This window comes from Acomys minous, assembly GCF_964271855.1.
Source record: "Acomys minous genome assembly, chromosome: 8".
NCBI lineage: Eukaryota > Metazoa > Chordata > Mammalia > Rodentia > Muridae > Acomys > Acomys minous.
The window spans coordinates 75,183,737-75,204,659 of record NC_140489.1 but is presented as its reverse complement, the minus strand read 5'-3'; the positions used below and the strand labels follow the sequence as shown (position 1 = coordinate 75,204,659).

The following is a 20,923-nucleotide window of genomic DNA, read 5'->3' as shown; positions in this document are numbered from 1 at the left end:
TTACATTTATTTATGTGACTGGGGATTAAAGAAAGAACATAGAAAGTCAGTGAAGAACGAAGAGGTAATTAATGATTGAAAAGTATGCAAAATCAGATACATCCTTAATGTATTGGTTAGGACATGTGATCCTTACCATTTTACCCTTATTATTTAATCCTTACCATTTTCTTTCTCCAATATTGTTAATCTTTTGATCTTCATGTTTTTCTTTGCACAGTGTTTTCACAAATTACTGAAACTACAAACATCTATAACAGTTTCATGTGGATGGATTGATTATTCTGAAAGCCTGAGCTGTGTCATCATGAAGCACATCCTGTAAAGTCTCTGCAGCATAAAGCTCTGCCCAACACCTACATAAAGCATCCCTCATCTGGTGTGTAAGACTCTCCTCGCCTACACCATGACAAACCAAGAGAAATGGGCCCATCTCAGCCCCTCAGAATTTTCCCAGCTTCAGAAATATGCTGAGTGTGAGTATTCATGTGGAAGATATAACTTAACTTGACATTTGTGTTAAACAAGGCAGGATTCATGACAGCAACTGGTCACAGGTCCTGATCATCCTAGGGAGAGATGCAGGCTTGTCTTTTATATTCACAAGTAGGTCAACTCAAGACTACCTCTTAGCATAAAAATTAAAAAACCAGGAAGAGAGAAATCAAGTGTCAGATTTAAAAGAAACTAGGATATCAGATACAAAACTAATCCTGGAAAACATTGCTGGTAATAGAAATAAAGCGAGGGAACCCAAAGGGAAGGGTTATTGATTTTTGTTGTTTCCTTTTCATTGCTTGTGAAACTATCCATTCAAAAAAGACCCAGAGAAGGAATCAGGGACATGTTGTGCCTCCACAGTTGTGCCTAATCTCCATCAAAACTTCCAATGAAAAAGATCTGAGGAACTTAAGCCAATGTGTTTTATTAGCTCTTCAAATGAGAAACCAAGATAGTTCACTGCATAGTAGGCTAGTTCAGGATAATCTTCATTATGCATTACAGTAAGAATTTATGCATAATATTTTTATGAGATGACAAATTGCTGGTTAATTGTAAACTCTGTAAAAACTAGTTGAGATCTCAAGATCATCAAATTTGCTGTTCTTTTTCATATCATCAAGAAAACAAAAGAAATGCCATTTACTCTTCCCAGCTAATTAAGAAGAAAAGTGTATCATGGTTAGAATGCATTCTTGCATAATAAATTGTCATTAACAAAGTAACTGAAAATATACTAATCATGTGACGATTATAAGTAATCGTCTCTCAACATGTAGTGCATGCAATCAGTTTTTAGACATTTGGAGATCAAAATTTTCATCTTACAACACAGCATTAGAAATGAACATTCCTTCAAAGTTTATTAGTGTAGTATCGTATTGGACTTGCTTTCTTTTTTTAATCTTTCAACAGTAAATTGTTACTTTAAATGCATTAGTAAATAGATTTTTTTAATAAGTTCATGATCTAGAGTTAAATTTCCAACGTGTTAAGACTATGTATATCAAAAAATAATCGATGTTTTGTGTGCTTTGGGGGATGGAAGTGTGGCTGTGTGATACTTGAGAAGAATTAGTCATCTCATGAAACCTCTCAGACAGCCAAACTAAATCGAAACTGAACCTAGAGAACACCGCAAAGACCATTGTTTTTGTTTCTTATCCTACTGTGGATTCTCCCCCACACAGCTACAATAGACCCTGTAACTATCAGGCCTCTCAAGACCACTTGGCTGTTCTTAAAATGAGCAAGAGATGAGTAGAGAAAAACTAGGGTAGCATTCCCTGTAGGGCAGCCAACACACCTGAATCTGTGTGCTGAAACCCTAATCCTGTATCTGCCATTGGAAATTTTCCTAACATATCTGTAGATTATTTTCTGTACCTTTTAAACAAAAAATCAGGAAAGTGAATGAGAAGTATTCATTATTACAAGTATTACATGGAATAAACTGTATTAGAGAAGTAAACAAAATGCAGGCGTTCTGCTATGGCTAAAACTGTTTGCAACTGCTATATTAATATACAGAGAGTAAATATGTTGTGTTGGGCATTTGAACTTATTGTTGTTGTTAATCAAGTAGAAAGGTGCCATAATATGGGTGCTTAAAGAACTGGTGTCTTTTTTTTTTTTTTTAATGCTAGGAGAATAGAGTCTGATTGCAAGGTAGAAGCTTCAAGTGATATTGACTGCCTTATTTCTGTGTTGTCCCCTCACATGCTGAAGGCAGCTTAAGTGGAGCATGCTGTGGCTGCCTGGAGCATGCTGTGACCAGGCTCCTGTTTAAGGTTGCAGCCTGCGTCACTCCATGGGAGGCATTTTCATTGAGATGTGGGAAGAGAGTCTCATTTGTGCCTCCACATTTTATATAAAGTCATCCAAACTGTTGTTACAAGACAGAAAGCTCTCACTCCTGCTGAGAAGAGAATTGAGCTTATCTCATCAGTGATCTGTCTGTGCTTCCTGCTGTGGTTTCTTGGCCCAGCTAAGGGTTAAGAGACTCCAAGTTTTTTCATGAGTGGGGATGGAATGTTTTCTGAGTACACGAGACATGTTGTTTTCAAATCTTTATTCATTATCCGCCACATGCTGTCATTTGGGATTAACCTTTTGTTTGCGGTGGGTAGAGTGTGTTGTAAGGCATGTGAATTATTTTTGACAGGTACTGTGTTATAGGATGGAGATTTCCAAACATTCATAAATTTCATACGGTTTGTGGCAGTTGTCAATGTAGGTACATGCAAAATTATGGTGACTTGAAGACTCGAGTGCCTGATGTTCAGATTCAGGGTATAATTTCTCCCACTGGAGAGGTACTCTGATGTGGTAGGAAAAGCCTTCAGCTTTATGAGCAACCTTTTTTCCCATTTAGACAAATTTTCATGCATCCCAGGCTTCCCTCAAGTTCCTGAAATAGCCAGGAATAATGAGAAACTTCTGATACTCCATCCAATTCCCCCACCTCCTGAGTGTGGGGATTACACATCTGTGCTACTGACCAACATAGATGTCCTCTGAGAGACTACACCCAGCGGGGGGGTCAGGATGCATACTGGGACTGGAACTCACAGCCAGACTATGGCAGAAGCTCTCTGAGTTGAATGGAAGAGTTGAGGAATAGAAGGACAGGGGGTGGTGGTGGGGAGGTTGTCAGGTGCTCCAATAGGAGACTATCAAGGCTGAGGGATCTGGACCCAGGGGCACCTGCACAAACTTATGCCCTAATGGAGGGCATTGTAACCAGAGAACCTAGACCCTCTGTTCAGGTATAGCCTCTTGACGGTTCATTCTCCACGTAGTGAAGGGGTGGGGAGTGGGAGGCTGTCTCTGACAGGAACTCTAACAACTGAGTTCTAGGGGAGGAAAGTAGGGCAGAAGAGGGAGAGAGTGGGGGAAAAAGAAGATAAGATGAGGGGATTACAATTGGGATGTAACCTGAATAAGTAGATTATATATAATAGATTTTTTCTTTTTTTCACTTTTACATACACATTTATATTATTACTTTTTTGTAATTCTTTTTTTCTCCTTTATTAATTTATTCTTGTTACATCTCAATGGTTATCCCATCTCTTGTATCCTCCCATTCTTCCCTCCCTCCCATTTTCCCCTTATTCCCCTCCCTATGACGATTACACATATATACAATAAGCTACATACAGCAAGAAGGACCACAAAACAATTAGAAATTTTACAAATGCTATGTTCGCATTGTTTTGCCTATTTGTACTTGGCAACCTTGGAGAAAACATCTTTCCTGTCTTGGTGAGTTTACGATTCTGAATGTAAATCAGTATCTATCATAATGATAGAGATAAGTCTCTATTAACCTAAAAACAGGTATCTAGATCTAAAAACAACTTAATCCCTAAACAACTAAGATTAATTGAAAACTAAACTATCTGGTCTTCAACTCCACCAGAGACTTGAGACAGAATAAAATTAATGATCTGGGTAAACAGGAAGTACAAGTTAGCAGGTTCCAAAATGAGAAAACAACAGAGACAGTTTGCTGCCTGAACAGTCACCCAAAACTCTATAACACTGGAGCATCAATTTCAACCTTCTGGCACAATATATCTGACAGACATATTTGTGAGGCAAGAACTATTGAGGACTTGATTACTTGCCTTGGCAGAGTTTGGCCATCAACTCTGCCTGCATCCAAGCTTGCCTGCTTTTAGGCAGAATTCTGTGTGTGACAGAAATGAGGACATTTTTGTCTGATGGTTGGCTTGACACATTTGAAGCAATCACCCTAAGGAGGTTCTTTAATGCTCATCATCTTCTCTGAGGTAGGCAGGGTGTTGCCATGAGATAACCTGTCTTATTGTCAAAGGATCCTTAAAACCATAAAAACGTTTTTAAATGCCATATCTGTAGATCTCTGAGATTTTTGAAGACCTTATCTAACTATTTTACCTTATCTATAGAATCATATCTATCTGTTAAACCCAGGGTGTATATTCTTGTGATGAAAATAGACTAGGAAATTGGCAGGACCATGAGTTGATCAAATAACAGTAAACGTGTATTACTTAATTATCCTAAACAGACTGCAATAGCATTTTCAAAGTATTGCAAGTAAGCCTTGTATTATAATTGAATTGTATGGGTAAACTATTTCATATTAGAGTAGAAATATATTCTATGTGTGTGAATTCTATCTAAATTTTCATTGGGAGTTGGTTATGTTATTATTGGACTTTTTATATGTTTTATTAATTTATTCATATTACATCTCAATTGTTATCCCATCCCTTGTATCCTCCCATTCCTCCCTCCCTCCAAGTATCACGCTACTCCCCTCCCCTATGACTGTGACCAAGGAGGACTTACTCCTCCTGTATATGCTCATAGAGTATCAAGTCTCTTCTTGGTAGCCTGCTATCCTTCCTCTGAGAGCCACCAGGGGATGTGGTCAAATATGGGGCACCAGAGTTCTTTTGAAAGTCAGTCCCCACTCTCCACTCAACTGTGGAGAATGTCCTGTTCATTGGCTAGATCTGGGTAGGGGTTTGAAGTTTACTGCATGTATTGTCCTTGCCTGGTGCCACAATTTGAGCAGGACCCTTGAGCCCAGATCTGCCCATCATAATGGTCTTCTTGTAGGTTTCTAGGACCTTCTGGATTCTCCCTATTTCCCCATGCTCCCATGCTTCTCTCACCTAAAGTCCCAATATGATGTCCTCCCCTCTATCCCACTTTCCTTGTAAGTGAAGACTTTCATGGAACATGCCCCTTGGGCTAGTGTCCATATATAAATGAGTATATACCATTTGACTGTTTCTGCTTCTGGGTTAACTCACTCATTATGGTCATTTGTAGTTCAATCCATTTTTCCACAAATTTCTGGAATTCCTTGTTTTTATTCACTGAGTAGTATTTCATAGTGTAAATGTACCAGAGTTTCTTTATCCATTCTTCTACTGAGAGACACTTAGACTGTTTCCATTTTCTGGCTATTATGAATAAAACCATTATGAACATAGTTGAGCATATGTCCTTGTTGTGTATTATTGGTTGTATTCAGAAAGAAAATAAGATTAGACTAAGCAATATCTCTCTTTTCCTTTGTCTTTCTTTCTTAGGTATGGATATATGGTTTGAAAAGAAAGAAGGAGGAATATGGGGGATGACAGGGCAAAAAGTAGATTATTGAACTGACTTAGGGCCTTAACTGTTACTCATAAATAGAGTTATTTTAAATTCACGGATATAGAATTTTTATATTGATACAAAATATGTTTGATTTGGAATAAATTATAATTTAAAAAGCCCCCCAAAATCTGTGCTACCATGACAACTTTAAGATATAGTGGGAATAAAATCCAAGGAGTCTGCCAGCTAAAGTATATACCCAGTCCCCAAACTAATATTAGATAGTATTAACTTCCTGCCTTGTCTACATCTTTATAGCCATAGTGTTTTTGTGACTAAATGAAGTGGACTCATATGTTGGTGGATATAAAGGCAAAATAAGCACAGTCAAGGCATAAAACAGTGGGGAAAAAACATTACTTAAAGTAGCCAAGGACAACTTGTGAGTCATTTCCTAAGCAATGACTTCCGCAAACAAAGGGAGCATGAGGATTTTATTCAGAAAGCCTATGAGTACAGGTTGATCCTTTTCTGAGCATGCTCAATTTAAGATCATGGCAATTAAAGTGATAAGCAGGAATGCTTCTGGGCACCATCATCTTGTACCATAAAGTTTTAGCTGACAACAAATGAAAGGACACTTTGAAGATCCATTAACACAAGAATCTGCCCCTGATGGTGTCTGCTTTACTTACTGGCTAATAGTATAACCTTGGAAATTGTGCAAGAATTTTGTTGTTTTCACAAAGAATTTGGGAAAACCATGTTAATAAAGAAAATATTTATTTTGTCTCAGTTTTAGTTTATAACACCATGGCAGCCAGAATGTTTGTAGGAGAAAGAGAGAAAGTAAAAGACATAAATAGATAATAGAAGATAGACAGACAGTAGATGGTAGATATAGACAGATAGATGATAGATTAGTAGATAGATAGATGATAGATAAATAGATAAATATAGATGATAGATAGACGATAGATAAATACATACATACATACATACATACATACATCGTTACATAGATACATAGATAGATGATAGAGTGTACAAAGGACTACCTTCATAGCAGGCTCTCACCTTTTCCTCCTTTATTCTATCCTGAATCTCAGTCTATACTATGGACCCACTAACCTGATTTTCAACATAATCAAACTGACAAAATTAAGCATCACAAATTGTACCATAAAGTATAAGGTTTTCACCATTTTCAATAAACAGACTTTCACTTCAGAATATTTTTACTGTAGTGCTTAATAAAGCAATTGTCATTATAAATAAGTGGTTTTTACTGTCATACTGTAAACAATTTATAAACATTATCTCATCAAAACTACAATAATCCTGAGTGGAAAGTAAAATATCTTTCCTTGGGAATAAATTTATCTGGCAGAATAGCTGGCTGATATACTTGGCAGAGGTAAATGACAATAAAAGTCAAAGACATAGTAGTTTATCTATCATTCTTATGAAGAATAACATGTCAAAAATAGCCTGTAAATAATGTTGCCCACAATAAACCAATCTAGAACACATTTGCAGCATTTCTGTTCTATTTGCTTCATGCTGATTGGAATTAAGGTCGAACCAGGGAGCTTTTAATAAAAAAGTCTTGGTATGATGAGATATGGGCAAGTCGAAGGATAAGTTGAAGACGGGCCAGAAGTGTCTTCCCCAATGGCCTTTCTAAGGCTGGTTCATATAAACCAAAGAGAAGGCTTCAATTGAATAGAACGAGCTAGAGAACGATGGAGAGAGATGTAGGGTAGCGAGAGAAAGAACAGTTTCAAATGAGTCCTTCCTATACCATCATGCGCAGGGGTCTCCCATAGCATCAGGATGGGTCACTCATGAATCTCAGTGTTGCACTGTCTAATGAAGATGCAGGATTCAGTGTTCTACTTACACTCTTTTGTTATCTTCCCCGAATCTCCCTCATTATTCTTTTACTATACATATGAAGGACTAGGAGTTAATCTTGGTGGTGGGATGCTTGCTTAGAACACTTAAGGCCCTGGGCTGAATCCCTCACACAAAGTGTGTGTGTGTGTGTGTGTGTGTGTGTGTGTGTGTGTGTGTGTGTGTGTGTGTGTGTGTGTGATGCGAGATGTTAGAAAGAAAAGAAGGAGTTTGAAGAGGAGAAGCAAAACCAAAAATATGTACATAAGACAAAAATGAAATCAACAAGCCATGAAGCATTGTAATAAAGGTATCTTTTCCTCATTTTAAGAAAGTATTCCTCACTTAAAAGGAAAGCCTTCTTCTAACACGAAAGCCTAATTGTGCCATTTAGAAATATTTTGTGCTTCTCTCATACAAGATGAGATAAGAAAGAAAGAAAAGAACCTCTCTCTCTCTCTCTCTCTCTCTCTCTCTCTCTCTCTCTCTCTCTCTCTCTCTCTCTCTCTGTGTGTGTGTGTGTGTGTGTGTGTGTGTGTGTACGTGTATAATTCATTGTTAAACAAATTAGATCACGTGCTATCCCTCTTTCTAATTTATCATGCTGAGATTTGCTTTTACTTCTGTCTTCTGCCTTGTGTTAGATTAGCTCTATTTTGGGAGGACAAGGCACTTACTGGTAATTACTCTCTTTGTGCAAGACGAAAGGATAAATGGCACAGTGCTAGCTAGCACACTCTCTGAGAACACATAATTTGTTGTCAGATAAGGCTTGCTTCACTTTCCTAGAATCACACAGATCCTGGGGGTTCAATGTGCAGACGTGTGAGGTGCTTTGCAGTTGTTATGATGAGCATCATGGAGCAGCTGACTGAGGTAGTTTCATTTCAGATGGCTTAGTTTTCTACTTTGACTTAAACCTACTGGCTGTACTGGTTTGGCTTACCTATAGTGTTTTGACTTTACTCTCACTATTGACCTGAAATTTCTATCTGAATACCTATTTTAGATGAATCTCTCATTTCTGACCTTATTTCTTCTGATTCACATGATGGACTTGCCAGCTCCTGGCCCTGACCCAGACTGTATTTCTGGAATGTATGTTGGCAGGGTAATTTCTTTTGTCTCATCCTAGCCTGCTGGCTGTTTGCTAAGTGCTTCAAACTCAATTTCCTGCTTGTTTGCTTGTTTTCTGTCATCTTCATTCTTTTATGATTAAATCTTTCACTAGTAAAAGAAGGTAATAAGTATATCTTCCCACTATTTTAGGCCCCATAGACATTTGATAAATTTTTGGCAGAAATTTATTTAACATTTTTAGACTTTAAAAATCAGTGTTATTTAGATTTCTGGTCCCATAGAATAATATTAAAAGATGACTTCTGTGGAATATTGGTCAAAGTGAGCCAATATCTGCTTTGATTAAATGCTCATGGTATCTCAGTAGGTTGACAAAACAGTGCTTTTATTCCCACTTCCTATTATATTTATAAGTTTAAACATTATTTCTAATAAACTTTATTATAATAAAATTTACAAATAAATAAAATCAGCATATGTCAAAATTAACCATACCAAAGGCATCCACAGCTACATGAGCTTCTGTTCAACTAGAAATGGCCCAGAACATCAAAGCTGTGAAGCTTCATGTTAAATTTTACACCTTCAGTATCAATATATTTTATGCCCTATATTTATTTACATTGGGTGCAGGAAATTGACACAAGGTATAAAAGAGGCTATAAAATGAACTGTTTTCCTAGCTCTAATTCTGTCATGCACTTTTTTTATGGTGTTTGATAATGGTGTAATATATATCCTGTTACAGTTTTGCTTATCTAACCTAACATACAGTTGGTTCAATTTTGTACAGGTACAACCCTATGTGATTGAGCAGCCATCAGCTTTGGAAATTGGCATTAGAAGGAGGAAAAAGCTTATAAGGTGGTTGCTACCTCTGAGACTGTATCTTGCTTTCAGGGACAGACTTAAATATCTTTGGCCCAAGTTACTCAGATAGCTGCATTCCACTTCCAGCCTGTGGATGAAGATAGTCATTCCATGTTTTATGTGAATAAAAACATGAAAATACTGGGTAAAACTAATACTGTGATCAGTATCAGAGGAATAAAATACAGCCTACTGTTTACTTTAGACCAGAATCAACAGCTTATTGTTTACTTCACAGAACTGCATAAGTCAATCTCTTAAAGTTTCTATTTTGTCATTCATAAAACAAGATTAATAATCTCCATTTTGAAATACTAAACCCTTCTGTTAGTTACAATATTGTAACCATGTACAACAAAAATGTTCCAAAGCTTTATGTTTTGTTGATATGCTTTATCCTCAATTCAGTAGAGCTTTAAATATTGCTATATTCATTAGAGATTACTTTGGTCTCTACCGTATTCATATGTCAGGGAGTAAAACGAGGGAGGTAGTACAAATATAAGTAGAGGACCTTAATTTTCTTCCTTAATCATTTACTGAATGCACTATGCATGCAGTATATTTTCTTCTTAAGCCTCATTTTTTGTGTCTGGTAATATGATATTGAATAATATGATACATTTATTGAAAAATCCTACAGCCTATGCAAAGAGAGAAATGTTATTCTATATTACATTAAAGAGTCATGTGATCACTATATATTTAAAACTCTTAGACAACTTTTTACTCTGTTTCATATGGGTAGTAGATAAAAATCAATGAGGTTTTTAACTTTAACTGACACTATTGCATAGAGGTTACAGAAGCAGAGAACCCATGTAGTTAACAGAACAGGTATGGAGGTTTGAAAGAATGCTGAATAAATGGGAGGAAATGGAAGTACTGGATGGTATATATGCTTATCTTTGCAAGTCTGCTTCTGTATACGTGCTTATGCAGATAAGCCCTGAGAGTAGAGTGAAGAATTCAGCAATAGTCACCAAACTGACTCTAGGAGTACTGTTAGTAAAAGGTTCTTGACCATCATTGGTAGACACTGAGGATGGTAATAATATTAATTTTTAAACATAACACACACACACACAATGTATTTGAAGAAAGAGGAACTATTGAATATTCAAGTGTACATGAAGGTTAAGACGTTGAAACAGAAAGCAGAGCAGATATAAGAGAGAGAATCTGAAGAAAAATATGAACAATTGTACTTTCCAATTAAATTGTCATCTCCGGAAGAGGGGTGATGCATTCTGTTTTGCACACCTAAGTCAGTGTGATTCATTTAACAGTGGAATGGATTGCAAAAAACAAGTTTAGAGAGAATGTAGAGTGCTTTTGTTTTGAACAGTTGAGCTATGATTCTACAGGGTTTCACACTGAGATATAAATTAAGCACTTTGACATACACATTTGAAGCCCAAGAAAAAAATTAAGACTCAGGGACATAGAGTGGTGTGCCATGGCATACTGTGTGGTTATCAAATCAAGGCATATATGAGATGGCCTACGGAAGCACACCAAGACAGGGAGAAGGAAAGGGAGGAAACAGTAGAGAGCACTTTATGTGAGAAAACTGGAAGATAGGTGTCTTAGGTAGGGTTTCTATTGCAATGAGGAAACCCTGAGACCATGGCAAGTTGGAGAACAAAGGGTATATTTGGCTTACACTTCCACATCACTTCAAAGGAAGTCAGGGTAGGAACTCAAACAGAGCAGGAACCTGCAAGAAAGAGCTGGTGCTACTTACTGGCTTGCTCACCATGGCTTGCTCAGCCTGCTTTCTTACAGAACCCAAGGCCGCCATGCGAGGGATGGTACTACTCAAAATGGGCCCCTCCCTTCACCATCAATTATGGCACTCAAAAGACGTAACACAGAAGGATCACTGCAGATGTGATCCCAGCCTGGTCTACAGATGGGACCTAGGCCAGTCAGGGCAACATGGAATCGCCCTGTCCCAAATACACAAGAACAAACAAGTAAAAATAACAACACAGGTGATGCAGTATAAATTAGCATAGCACAATGTGTGCAGGTTTTACAACATTTTGGAGTTCTAGGGAGTTTAGGGTTCTTATTTTTTTATTTTAGTGTAGTAGGTTCAGTGAAATGAATGGAAAAGAAGCAATGGGAATGATACATATGCGCTATTTTTAGAAGGAAATGAAAAACAGACTTTAATAGCAAAAGTGTGCAGGGTAAGTATGATTATTTTTCTTCTACATGAGAAAAAAGAAGAGTTTTCAGAGGAGCAAAACTAGAGTAGAATTTTTTTTTACAATACAAGGGCTAGTTTGTGACAAAATATTGTACACCTATGGCCAAGTGTTGATTTCATTTTGGCATTCATTTAATTTCCTTATGTCTATACTGTTTATTTTCCCAACAGTAGTTTGGGGGTTGAGCAAGTTACATAACCTTCTTAAACTTTAATCTCCTCTGCTGTGTAATTAAGGAAATAAAGAAGACTATCTCAAAACAGTTTCATACGATACAAATAAAATGTTGTGTATACAATTGCCTTTTAAACAGTAAGCTACCAGAGTAAGTTAATTATCACTTCTATTGTTATTATAAGAGTGTTCTGAGTTTTTGTTCAGCTATCTTTACTTTCCCTAGAGTTCAATATCTCTGCTACTCACAAGTACATATTTCTATTTTTATTATTTGCTGAATAATATACTTTGCTTCTTTGCGTCTCTGTGAGGTATGGATTCCTGCTCAAAGCAGCTCTCATTTACCTTTTTTTACACAGTTATCTTCAAATCCCACAGATGCTTTAAAACCCTCCCTAGGTATGTGAAGTCCCAATTTCTCATTGCCTAAACCAGATTTTATTTGATGAATACTGCCAGGTTTTGAAGATCTGAAATTCTGCCCTATTGATGATGTAATACATTATCCTGGTGAAGATTCATGGATGCTAGAAGATGCAATGCCTTAGGGTCAGAGGCAATGGGCCCCATTAATCATTTCAGAATAACCTGCATGCCCCTTATGCATGTGTCTAAAGGCTCCTTTCTTCAGTTCCCACAGGAAAATATGAAAAGGGAGAGGTAATATCTATGAAGACAGAGAATTAAGTTGCAGGGAAAAAATCTCTACATTAAGGAACTTGTATCTTTTAAAATGGACAATGAAAATGCCTAATGTCTTCTCAAGATACATGTAAAATATAATATAGACAATCCTCAACAATTTAGGATGGAATGCAAGCAGTTGACCGGCATCTCTGCTTGCAATATCCACAGAACATGAAGCAAACAGATGGGTGTCTTTCAATAAACAGAAGCTAATAGCAGCCGTTAACACGATAGTGTCCATGGACACTATATTCACCCTTCAGAGCCAAGCATTCTTTGCTTGCTTGCTTGTTTCATTCCCTTCCCCCCTGCTCCCAGGTTCTTGGTACATACAATTTAAGCCCTCCATTTTCAATGTAGGAAACTCATCCAGTTTCTATATCCATTCTAAGAACATGAAGCAGAATAAAGATAATGAGTGTTTTTGGATTAAACTCATGAAAAAGAGGTTACAGCTATTTTATTTAAAGAAAAAAAATCTCCTCTTTCCTGATTCTTCTTTTGGTTCCCACCTTCTGTCTCACACACTCACTATTTTCTTGCCAGTATCAGCCATAACTTTACATTTCAATGTTTTATTAACAAACACACAGAAAAGTACAACTGGGAGAAAGCAGTACGCGGCTCCCATCTAGCCATGCCCGCCCCTTTGTCAAATGCTTTCAGAGCTCGGCAAGAGACTGAATTCCAGCATGCAACTGCTTTTCTCCCAGAATCTAAGCTACGGGCCTTTGCTACGTGCCTTTGCCTTTGGCAGAATGTTGGAGATCCTACAGCTGCCTGAGAGCGAATGGCATTTAGAAGCTTTTCAGTTTAGTTATCACAGCTTTGAGACAGAGAGGCAAGTCGCTCAGATGTTTATAAATATCTGCTAAGTGTCTACAGCTTATAGTTTTCTTATGGATCTTAGAGATTAGTCTTGTTCTTTTTAATTAGTTCTATTGAAATTCAGTCTTTAGAAATTGACTTTACATTTCTGTGTAGGAACATGAAATTCTAGGAAGACTTCTAAGATGAAAAGACACAGTTTTCATGGAGCGCAGGATGCATTGATGGGATATGATCTAATATGACTGTTGAAATAAACTATTATCAAGAACAGATTGGCTAATTTTGATGGATATGTGTATGTTCATGTGGGGTGTGTGTGTGTGTGTGTGTGTGTGTGTGGTGTGTGTGTGTAAACATTTTCTTCAGAAGTCACAGAAAAGTATACTATTTCCCCAAACTCCCTTCACTATTCTTACTTGGCAGGTGTAAAATCTAAATACAGAAAAAGCAGAAAGCATTAACTATCTTCAGACTTCTTGGATCAGAAACTGCTAAGTTATTTCTTTTCTTTCTTTCATTTTTGTTTACTATAATCTTTATTTAATTTTCTATTTTATTAAAATTTATTCACATTGCATCTCAATGTAATCCCCTTCCTCTTGTCTTCCCATTCTCACCCACTCTCCCTCCCTCTTAGGCCCTGTTCCCCTCGCTAGACCTTTGACAAGTAGTTTTACCAACACACTGTGGTTTTTTGCATCATGAACTCTAATCTCACTCACTTCCCCATCCCCTTGTGTCTGACCTCCACCCTTGCAATCTCCCTCAATCCCAAAATAGAAAACACACAAATAGACCAAAGTAAAAGAAAACAAAGCACAGAAAACATCTCTTGTGGAAGCTGTAGTGTGGCAGTGCGTCCCACAGTACAGCCCTCTGTCCACGCATCTTCACTTGCCACTATTCATTGAAATAAGTCATTGGTCTGGTTCGAGGTCTCTGCCTTTTGTGATGCCTTCAATGTTAGATCCTTAACTCGGACTCCTCCTGTGCTGTTGCCCTGTGTCACAAAGATCCTGCAGTATTGGATATGCAGGACTGGTACTTTCACGCATCCCAGGCATTCACAGATGATAAAGATTTTTGAATGGGCCAACTCACAATATCTCTGTATCTGGGCTTGGGTGCCAGCTGAACTGGTGAGCCTGTTGGCTCTCCCTTATCCACACTACTAGAGAGAGCTTGCTAGAGCTTCTCCAGTTAGGCCACCCAATGCTGCAGGAGGCAGGGTCAGCTCTCCTGCTCCTCTGCTTTAGAGGGCAGCTTCCTCATGCTGCCTCCACCAGGGCCAACTCAACTGTAATGCATAGTAAAGGTGAAGGTGCTGCTATCTGTGTGCTGCAGCCAGGAAAGGACAGGGCCAACTCTCCCTCCTATTCTCATAGCCCAGCATCAGCTTCCTCAACTGCTGGAGGTAGTAAAGGACAAGGATGGCGGGTGCGGGGGCATCATCTCTGTCACTGAGCCACCTCATTGCAGATGAGTGGCTCTGACAGCTTTCCCGTTTTCAGGCACAGGCTCACCTGCCCTCTCCCCCCCACACTAGGGCCAGCTCTACAGTGCTTCCCAGGTGAGGTGTAAGGCCCACTCTTCTTAGGGCTGCAGCTAGTGAGGGACAGGGACGGCTCTCCTGATCTCATGACCTTGCATGTGGCACTGGGGAGGAAGGGCTGGGAAATGTGAGAAGGGTACCTCCATGTGTGTCACCTCAAGGCAAAAGTGTGGCAGTGCCAGCACTCTCTTGCTGTCTGCCTTAGGGATCAGCTCGTGCACACCCACACCCACAAGGGCCAGCTTCTCTTTGCTGTCCAGAAGTGGTGCAAGGCTCACTTTCCTGAATGCTGTAGCTGGTGAGAGGTAGGGCCAGCTCTCCAGAGCACAGCAGCCAATAACATGTGGAGGCTAATTCTGCTTAGCTCCTGGACCTCCATTTGGCAGCTGACATCTGTCCAGACCAGGGATGTTCTGTGATCCCTCATGGTAATATGTGCCAAGTACATCAACACAGAGCCCTGCCATTGCATACCTACAGACCCAGAAATGGCCCTCACAGGCAGCATGGTTTTGGACTTCACCATGGCCTCAGATGGAGGGGCTGGCTACTCATGAAAGGCTATCCATCCTCATGCATCCAGTTTCATCCCTCTTCATAATGTTCCACTTCTCTCCCATCTGTCCACCACATCCTTGTACATGGGCCTGGTTGGCCTCTGGGTAACCTCCTCTGTCTGCAGCTATGTGGCCGAATGGCTATTGCACTTCTAGATATCCACAGCCTGCCTGTGTGGCATGGCAGTGGGTGAGTCTGTGGACATCTTCCCTCTGGCTCACGGCATTGCACGGTGGTAGGCAATGCTCTGTGTGTCTGTGGTTATATTGCCTGCCCTTGTAGTATAGCTTGGGCGAATGTGTATGGCTTCTTTTTCTGCCAACATTGGGTGGCATGATGCTCTACAGGTCCCTGCAGTTATTTCTAATAACATTTTTTTGGTAGGAGTCAGGTGATCTTCAATGTCATTTCTTTTCCTCAATCTTAAAGGTAGTTTATACTTCTCTCAGCATCCCTGGGGAGTACTTCTGAAGGAGTAGGCACTGCTGCCACAGTGTAAGAGCAAGTCTACATGTCTCCTTGTTATGCTTCTAGTTTTGTGGGGTTTGTATCAACTTAAACAAACTAGTGACATCTTGGAAGAGGGAACATTAATTGAGAAAATGCCCATACCAAATTAGTCTATGGACAAACTTATGAGACATTTCCTTGATTAATGACTGATGTGGGTGGGCACCCCCTGTAAAGAGGAAGGTGTGGTGGTGGTGCTGTGCCTATAAGAGAGCAGGCTAGGAAATCCATGTCAAGCCAGTAAGCGACAATCCTACACGTCCAGTGCTCAGAGATGAGATGGATATTCTCTCCCTCAGACTCTTACCAGAGTCTACTTTTATTTATTAGGCTAGATATTATTATGCGTTTCTTCTCATATAAGGTCTTCCAAGTGCTACAATAGGATATGATCAGCAGCAGTTTTGACAAATCCAATGCTCTGGAATCTTGTGGGAGTCGTGGAGAGTCTACGATTCACAACTTCTTGGTCCTCACTCTCACTCAAACATGCCTTGTTGTGGAAGATAGATGGGTATATTTTATAAGAAAACCTAATTAGTTTGACCATGATACCACCTCTATAAGGACTAGAAGATCACACCCCACCTGTTTATAATACCCTTCACCATCTCAGTTGTGAGCAGACATTAGTTCTTTGTTGACATGGTCCTTAACACTTGTATTAGTATTATCTTCTTGGTTTCCCAAAGACTCTTGGTTCTTTTTTAGTTTTCTATTGGAGTTAATTAAAGGCACAGAATGTTCAGGAACCTTTGAGGAATGGAGTCTGACAGATAATGGACTATGGGTTGTTTCTCCTCGCAGCCCATTTGTGTTCCAGGCTCTATATTTCTAATGTGCAAATATGGCTTATTAAAATTGTTCTTTCCTGGAACTTTCTTAATAGTGTCATAAATATTTCGAAATGTCAACACCTGATAAAATGTGGTACAATATGTGCCACTTACCAGTGTGCACAGAGAGGCTCAGTGTGTGTCTCAGCTATATCAGGTCCCTCACAGGCAATCTATAAAGAGTTATCAGTTTTTAAATATTCTCTGCATAATAAATATAATACATAATATTTTCAGCAAGCTCTCTACTGAGTTTTTTCTATAGAAAAAGTTTTTTAAAAGACCATTCCGATAACCATGCATAATGTTGATTGTTTCTGACTTGTAAAGTTTAGCTTCCTTTAGTGCGTCCATTGCCAGAGTCCCATGTTGTTGGAGTTTGTCTCTCAAAACTCTGTGCCCATCTCTTATCATTGGTGTAAGCACCCAAGTACAGCTTTCTGGAACTTTCCCGTGGCATGCAGGAATTTGGCACAAAATGTGGAGCATTCTTCAGCTTGGCTGGAAATCATAAATAGTGGCAGGGACTTATGACCTATGCTTGAAGCGCATAGGCCTTTAGTTCCACAGGGCATGAGAACTGGGTTATAGAATTATACATATAAGTCTGACTGTAGCGTTATTGGCCCTCAGGCTGAACATTTATTTCTGTGTTTTCGAGAATAGGCTCTGGGCCCTGAAAACTATTACTTCCAAACATAGAGAAGTCTTCACATTTACAAAGCTTCCTGGCCAGGGCTTTGAATGTTAGTGACCAGGCACCCAGAAGCTGCAATTAGGTTCTTCTAGGCTTCAATGTCAGGCCTCAGATCTTAACTCCTAATGGCTAACACAACCCAGTGGTTAAAGTCTGCAATTTTTTTTTTTTTACCAAGTTCTTCAGAGTCTCTAATCTTCTATAGTCGTGGCTTCTCCTCAGCTCTGTAGGAGTTGTTCTTTGGAGCATGTTAGCTGTTTCCAGCCATTGTGGTGGGTGAGTCGTTACAGTCCCGATATTCCCTAAAGGCCTCCAGGTCCAGCGCGTTCCAGTTGCTCGATCTGAAAGCCCCACTGTCCTCTGCTCTCTACGCACTCTACCTTAGCCTTCTGTACTCCTGATTAAGTTCACAAACAAGCGTAAAAGGCCATTTGGGAGGAATGTTGGGGGTTTACTGCTACAGCACAAGAAGGGGATGCTCAGCAAGAGTCCTTCTGGGTTGAACTCAGAAAGCTGACAGCTGCCCAGGCAAACTGAAGCTGCTGGGACCTGGTGCCAGCTGTGGGCTGTGACTAGAGGAAGCCTAGCGAAGCAGAAGTGGGAGGGCGTGGTCACAGTAATCTCTGAGTGAAGCAAAGGTGGCCTTCTTGATCTTTTTACACAACCAACACTTTTTTTTTTAATTTTTGAGATGATTATATGGCTACAACATTGCTTCATTCCCTTTCCTCCTCACAAACTTTTCCATATACCCTTCCTTATCTCTTTCTAATTCTTGACCTCTCTTTTCATTGGTTGTTATTTCATGCATGTATATATATATATATATATATATATATATATATATATATATATATATATATATATACTTCTAAGTATATGTTTAGTTTTTATAACTGAACCTTTACTTTGGGTATATATAGGCATATAAAATAGGCATACAAACTAAACTGGCTACTAACAAACCATAAATTTATTTATTTTAATATAATTCTTAATACATATAATTTTATCATTCATTACAGATGAAAACAAATTTGCATGCTAATGCAAGCAATGAAGCTGTATTACAAAACAATAAAATCTTGAATGACTATTTGATACACAAGTATGTATAACACCTTCAATGTATTTTCATGGTGATCTATATTATGATAATAACTGTCAACATTGAGAATGCCACTTCATATAAATACACGGTATATCGCAGAATTATGTTTAAGACAAACTGAAAAATTGTTGAAAATAATATCCTGATCCCAAGCCAAATTTCATTTAATAATTTCATTTGAAACTCATCAACTCAAATTGCATTTAAAAAAATAAAAATTATATAATAGCACAACAATATAAATAGGTACTTATTTGATAAGCATATGCTGGAGGTCTATAGCAGAAAATTTAATATTACAAGTGTTGTTTGTAATTAAGCTATCATATTTTTGCAAGAGTAGAGAACTTGGCATACACAATAAAAACACTATAATGTATAACCTATTATATAATCTGCAATCTGAGCCAAGGTAGTTTAGATACAATTCCTTGGCATTGCATGGTATGACAGCATGAACAGTACAAAATATGCATGTTCTTAATTCAGAACCAAGTTGTGTTGCAGGAAAAACAGCCATGCATACTTTCAGAAACACCTTGATCTTTTTGTATGTTTGATTTTTTAATCGTTGGTTGGTTAAAGTTTAGAAATCTTTTCTTATTGCGAAATTATTCATGGCCCCTACATTCAGCTACTTGAACCCAAACCCACACTTTAGGAAAATGTGGAGTAGTTTCTATTGTGACCCTGGGGAGTGTTTAAAGCCTTTGGAACACTATAAGGGCAATGTGGCCATTTACCAAAAACTGGGCTGAGCTCAGAAAGCTTAATGCAAGGGAGTGTCTGGCAGCTGTCTATCAAGTGCCCAAACCCCTGGCCATACCAACTTTGCTCATCTATAAGTGAAAACATACAAAATGAAGATATGCTTAGAATAAAGACCTTTGCTGCAATTAACCTTCTTAACAGTATTTAACAGTGCTTAGGTACTTAAGGATTTCAGAACCTCTGATCGGCCTGCTTTAGATGTAGCCTTTGCACAAGTCAGAAATCCCAGGCAATTCCTTTCCCGGTGTTTTCCTGTTGGTTATTATTGGGATGTACTAAAGGGAAGCTAAGTTAGTCAATATCACAAAAGAACAATATTGTGAATTACTGACCAAATTATAGTAAGAGCCAAAGGATAGGACGGGACATTTATTGTTTTTTCCTTGAAAACTTTATTTCCCTTCTTTTTTGTACTTATTAATAACATCTTACCTACATACCACATGAGTCCTTTGAGGTTAAAGATAACAAGAATATTACTTTAGTGTCCTGGGCAGTATAGGACACTATTACCCATGGAGCCATTCTCTGGAAGTAAAAGGTGTTTCCTTGTTTTTATTTGATAGTCAAGTAGTTTATTTTTAGGAAAAATCAGTAATATAAAGTGTCTATATGATTATAGATACTATCAATTGAAGCATATCTAGGATGTAAACACAGTATAATAACTAATACTTACAATAAGCTAATAAGAGTATATACAGGTAATATTATCCTATGTAGTCATGTCATAACTATACTAACACAGTAATCGCAAATCTACAAAACTTTATTATATCCATACTACAGATAACAAAAATAACATTCAGAGAAATTCATCATTTTGCTTAAATTTATGGGAAGCTTCAGTTATACAACCTTCCTTCGAATCATTTACAAAATTCTAAGGTTTAATTGCTTTGCTACTCTGGTTTTTGATATATTATCTTTAGAGTAATCACCAATTTAAATAAATGTACATGCCAGCTAATTAGTTTCCAAACAAGGATAAGGATGTAATGGATCTTCCATAAAGGAACCAGGGATTTCTATTGCACCATATGTTGAGTTATTCATAAAATGTAGAGGTATTTTTTATAAGAATAAGAGGATAAAATGTAAAAAGTATTGGTGTTTCTCGGAGTCCCCTGGAATGGCATCTATAATTTTGTATTTCTAGTATATCCTTGAAAGTTTGAGATAATTCTCGTGGGAAGGGAGTTTGGAATCGTTTTGAAGGCAGAAAGAGATTCATGAAAAAAGTCATTATGGAGAAATGATTCCATAAGGAGGCATGCTTCTGTCAAGCACTGTCCATTCTAGACTTTGATAGAAAGGATTGTAAGTTCAGCCAAGTAGTTCTGAGTAAGCACTGCACAGGCTAACCTCGTTTTCACTGCACATCTACTATTGTTATTATGCACAATTCCCTAGACAATATAGATTTTATGCAGTAGGCTTCCTAAGACAATAATGACATGCCATCTTTAGTGTGCAATTTATGGGAAGAGTAAGGAGAATTCATGTAATGCATAAAATAAAGAG

General features: G+C 38.2%; 1 protein-coding gene across 7 annotated transcripts in view; it reads left to right on the top strand.

The window, feature by feature from the left end:
• Positions 1-20,923, top strand: part of DGKB (diacylglycerol kinase beta) — a 693,335-nt gene that overhangs the window by 84,466 nt on the left and 587,946 nt on the right. For all 7 annotated transcript variants that reach the window (XM_084791209.1, XM_084791212.1, XM_084791211.1 and 4 more), the window contains exon 2: positions 221-476. In XM_084791209.1, the coding sequence (XP_084647335.1) occupies positions 407-476 (70 nt within the window). In that variant the 5' untranslated portion in view covers positions 221-406. The remainder of the gene's footprint in view (positions 1-220; positions 477-20,923) is intronic.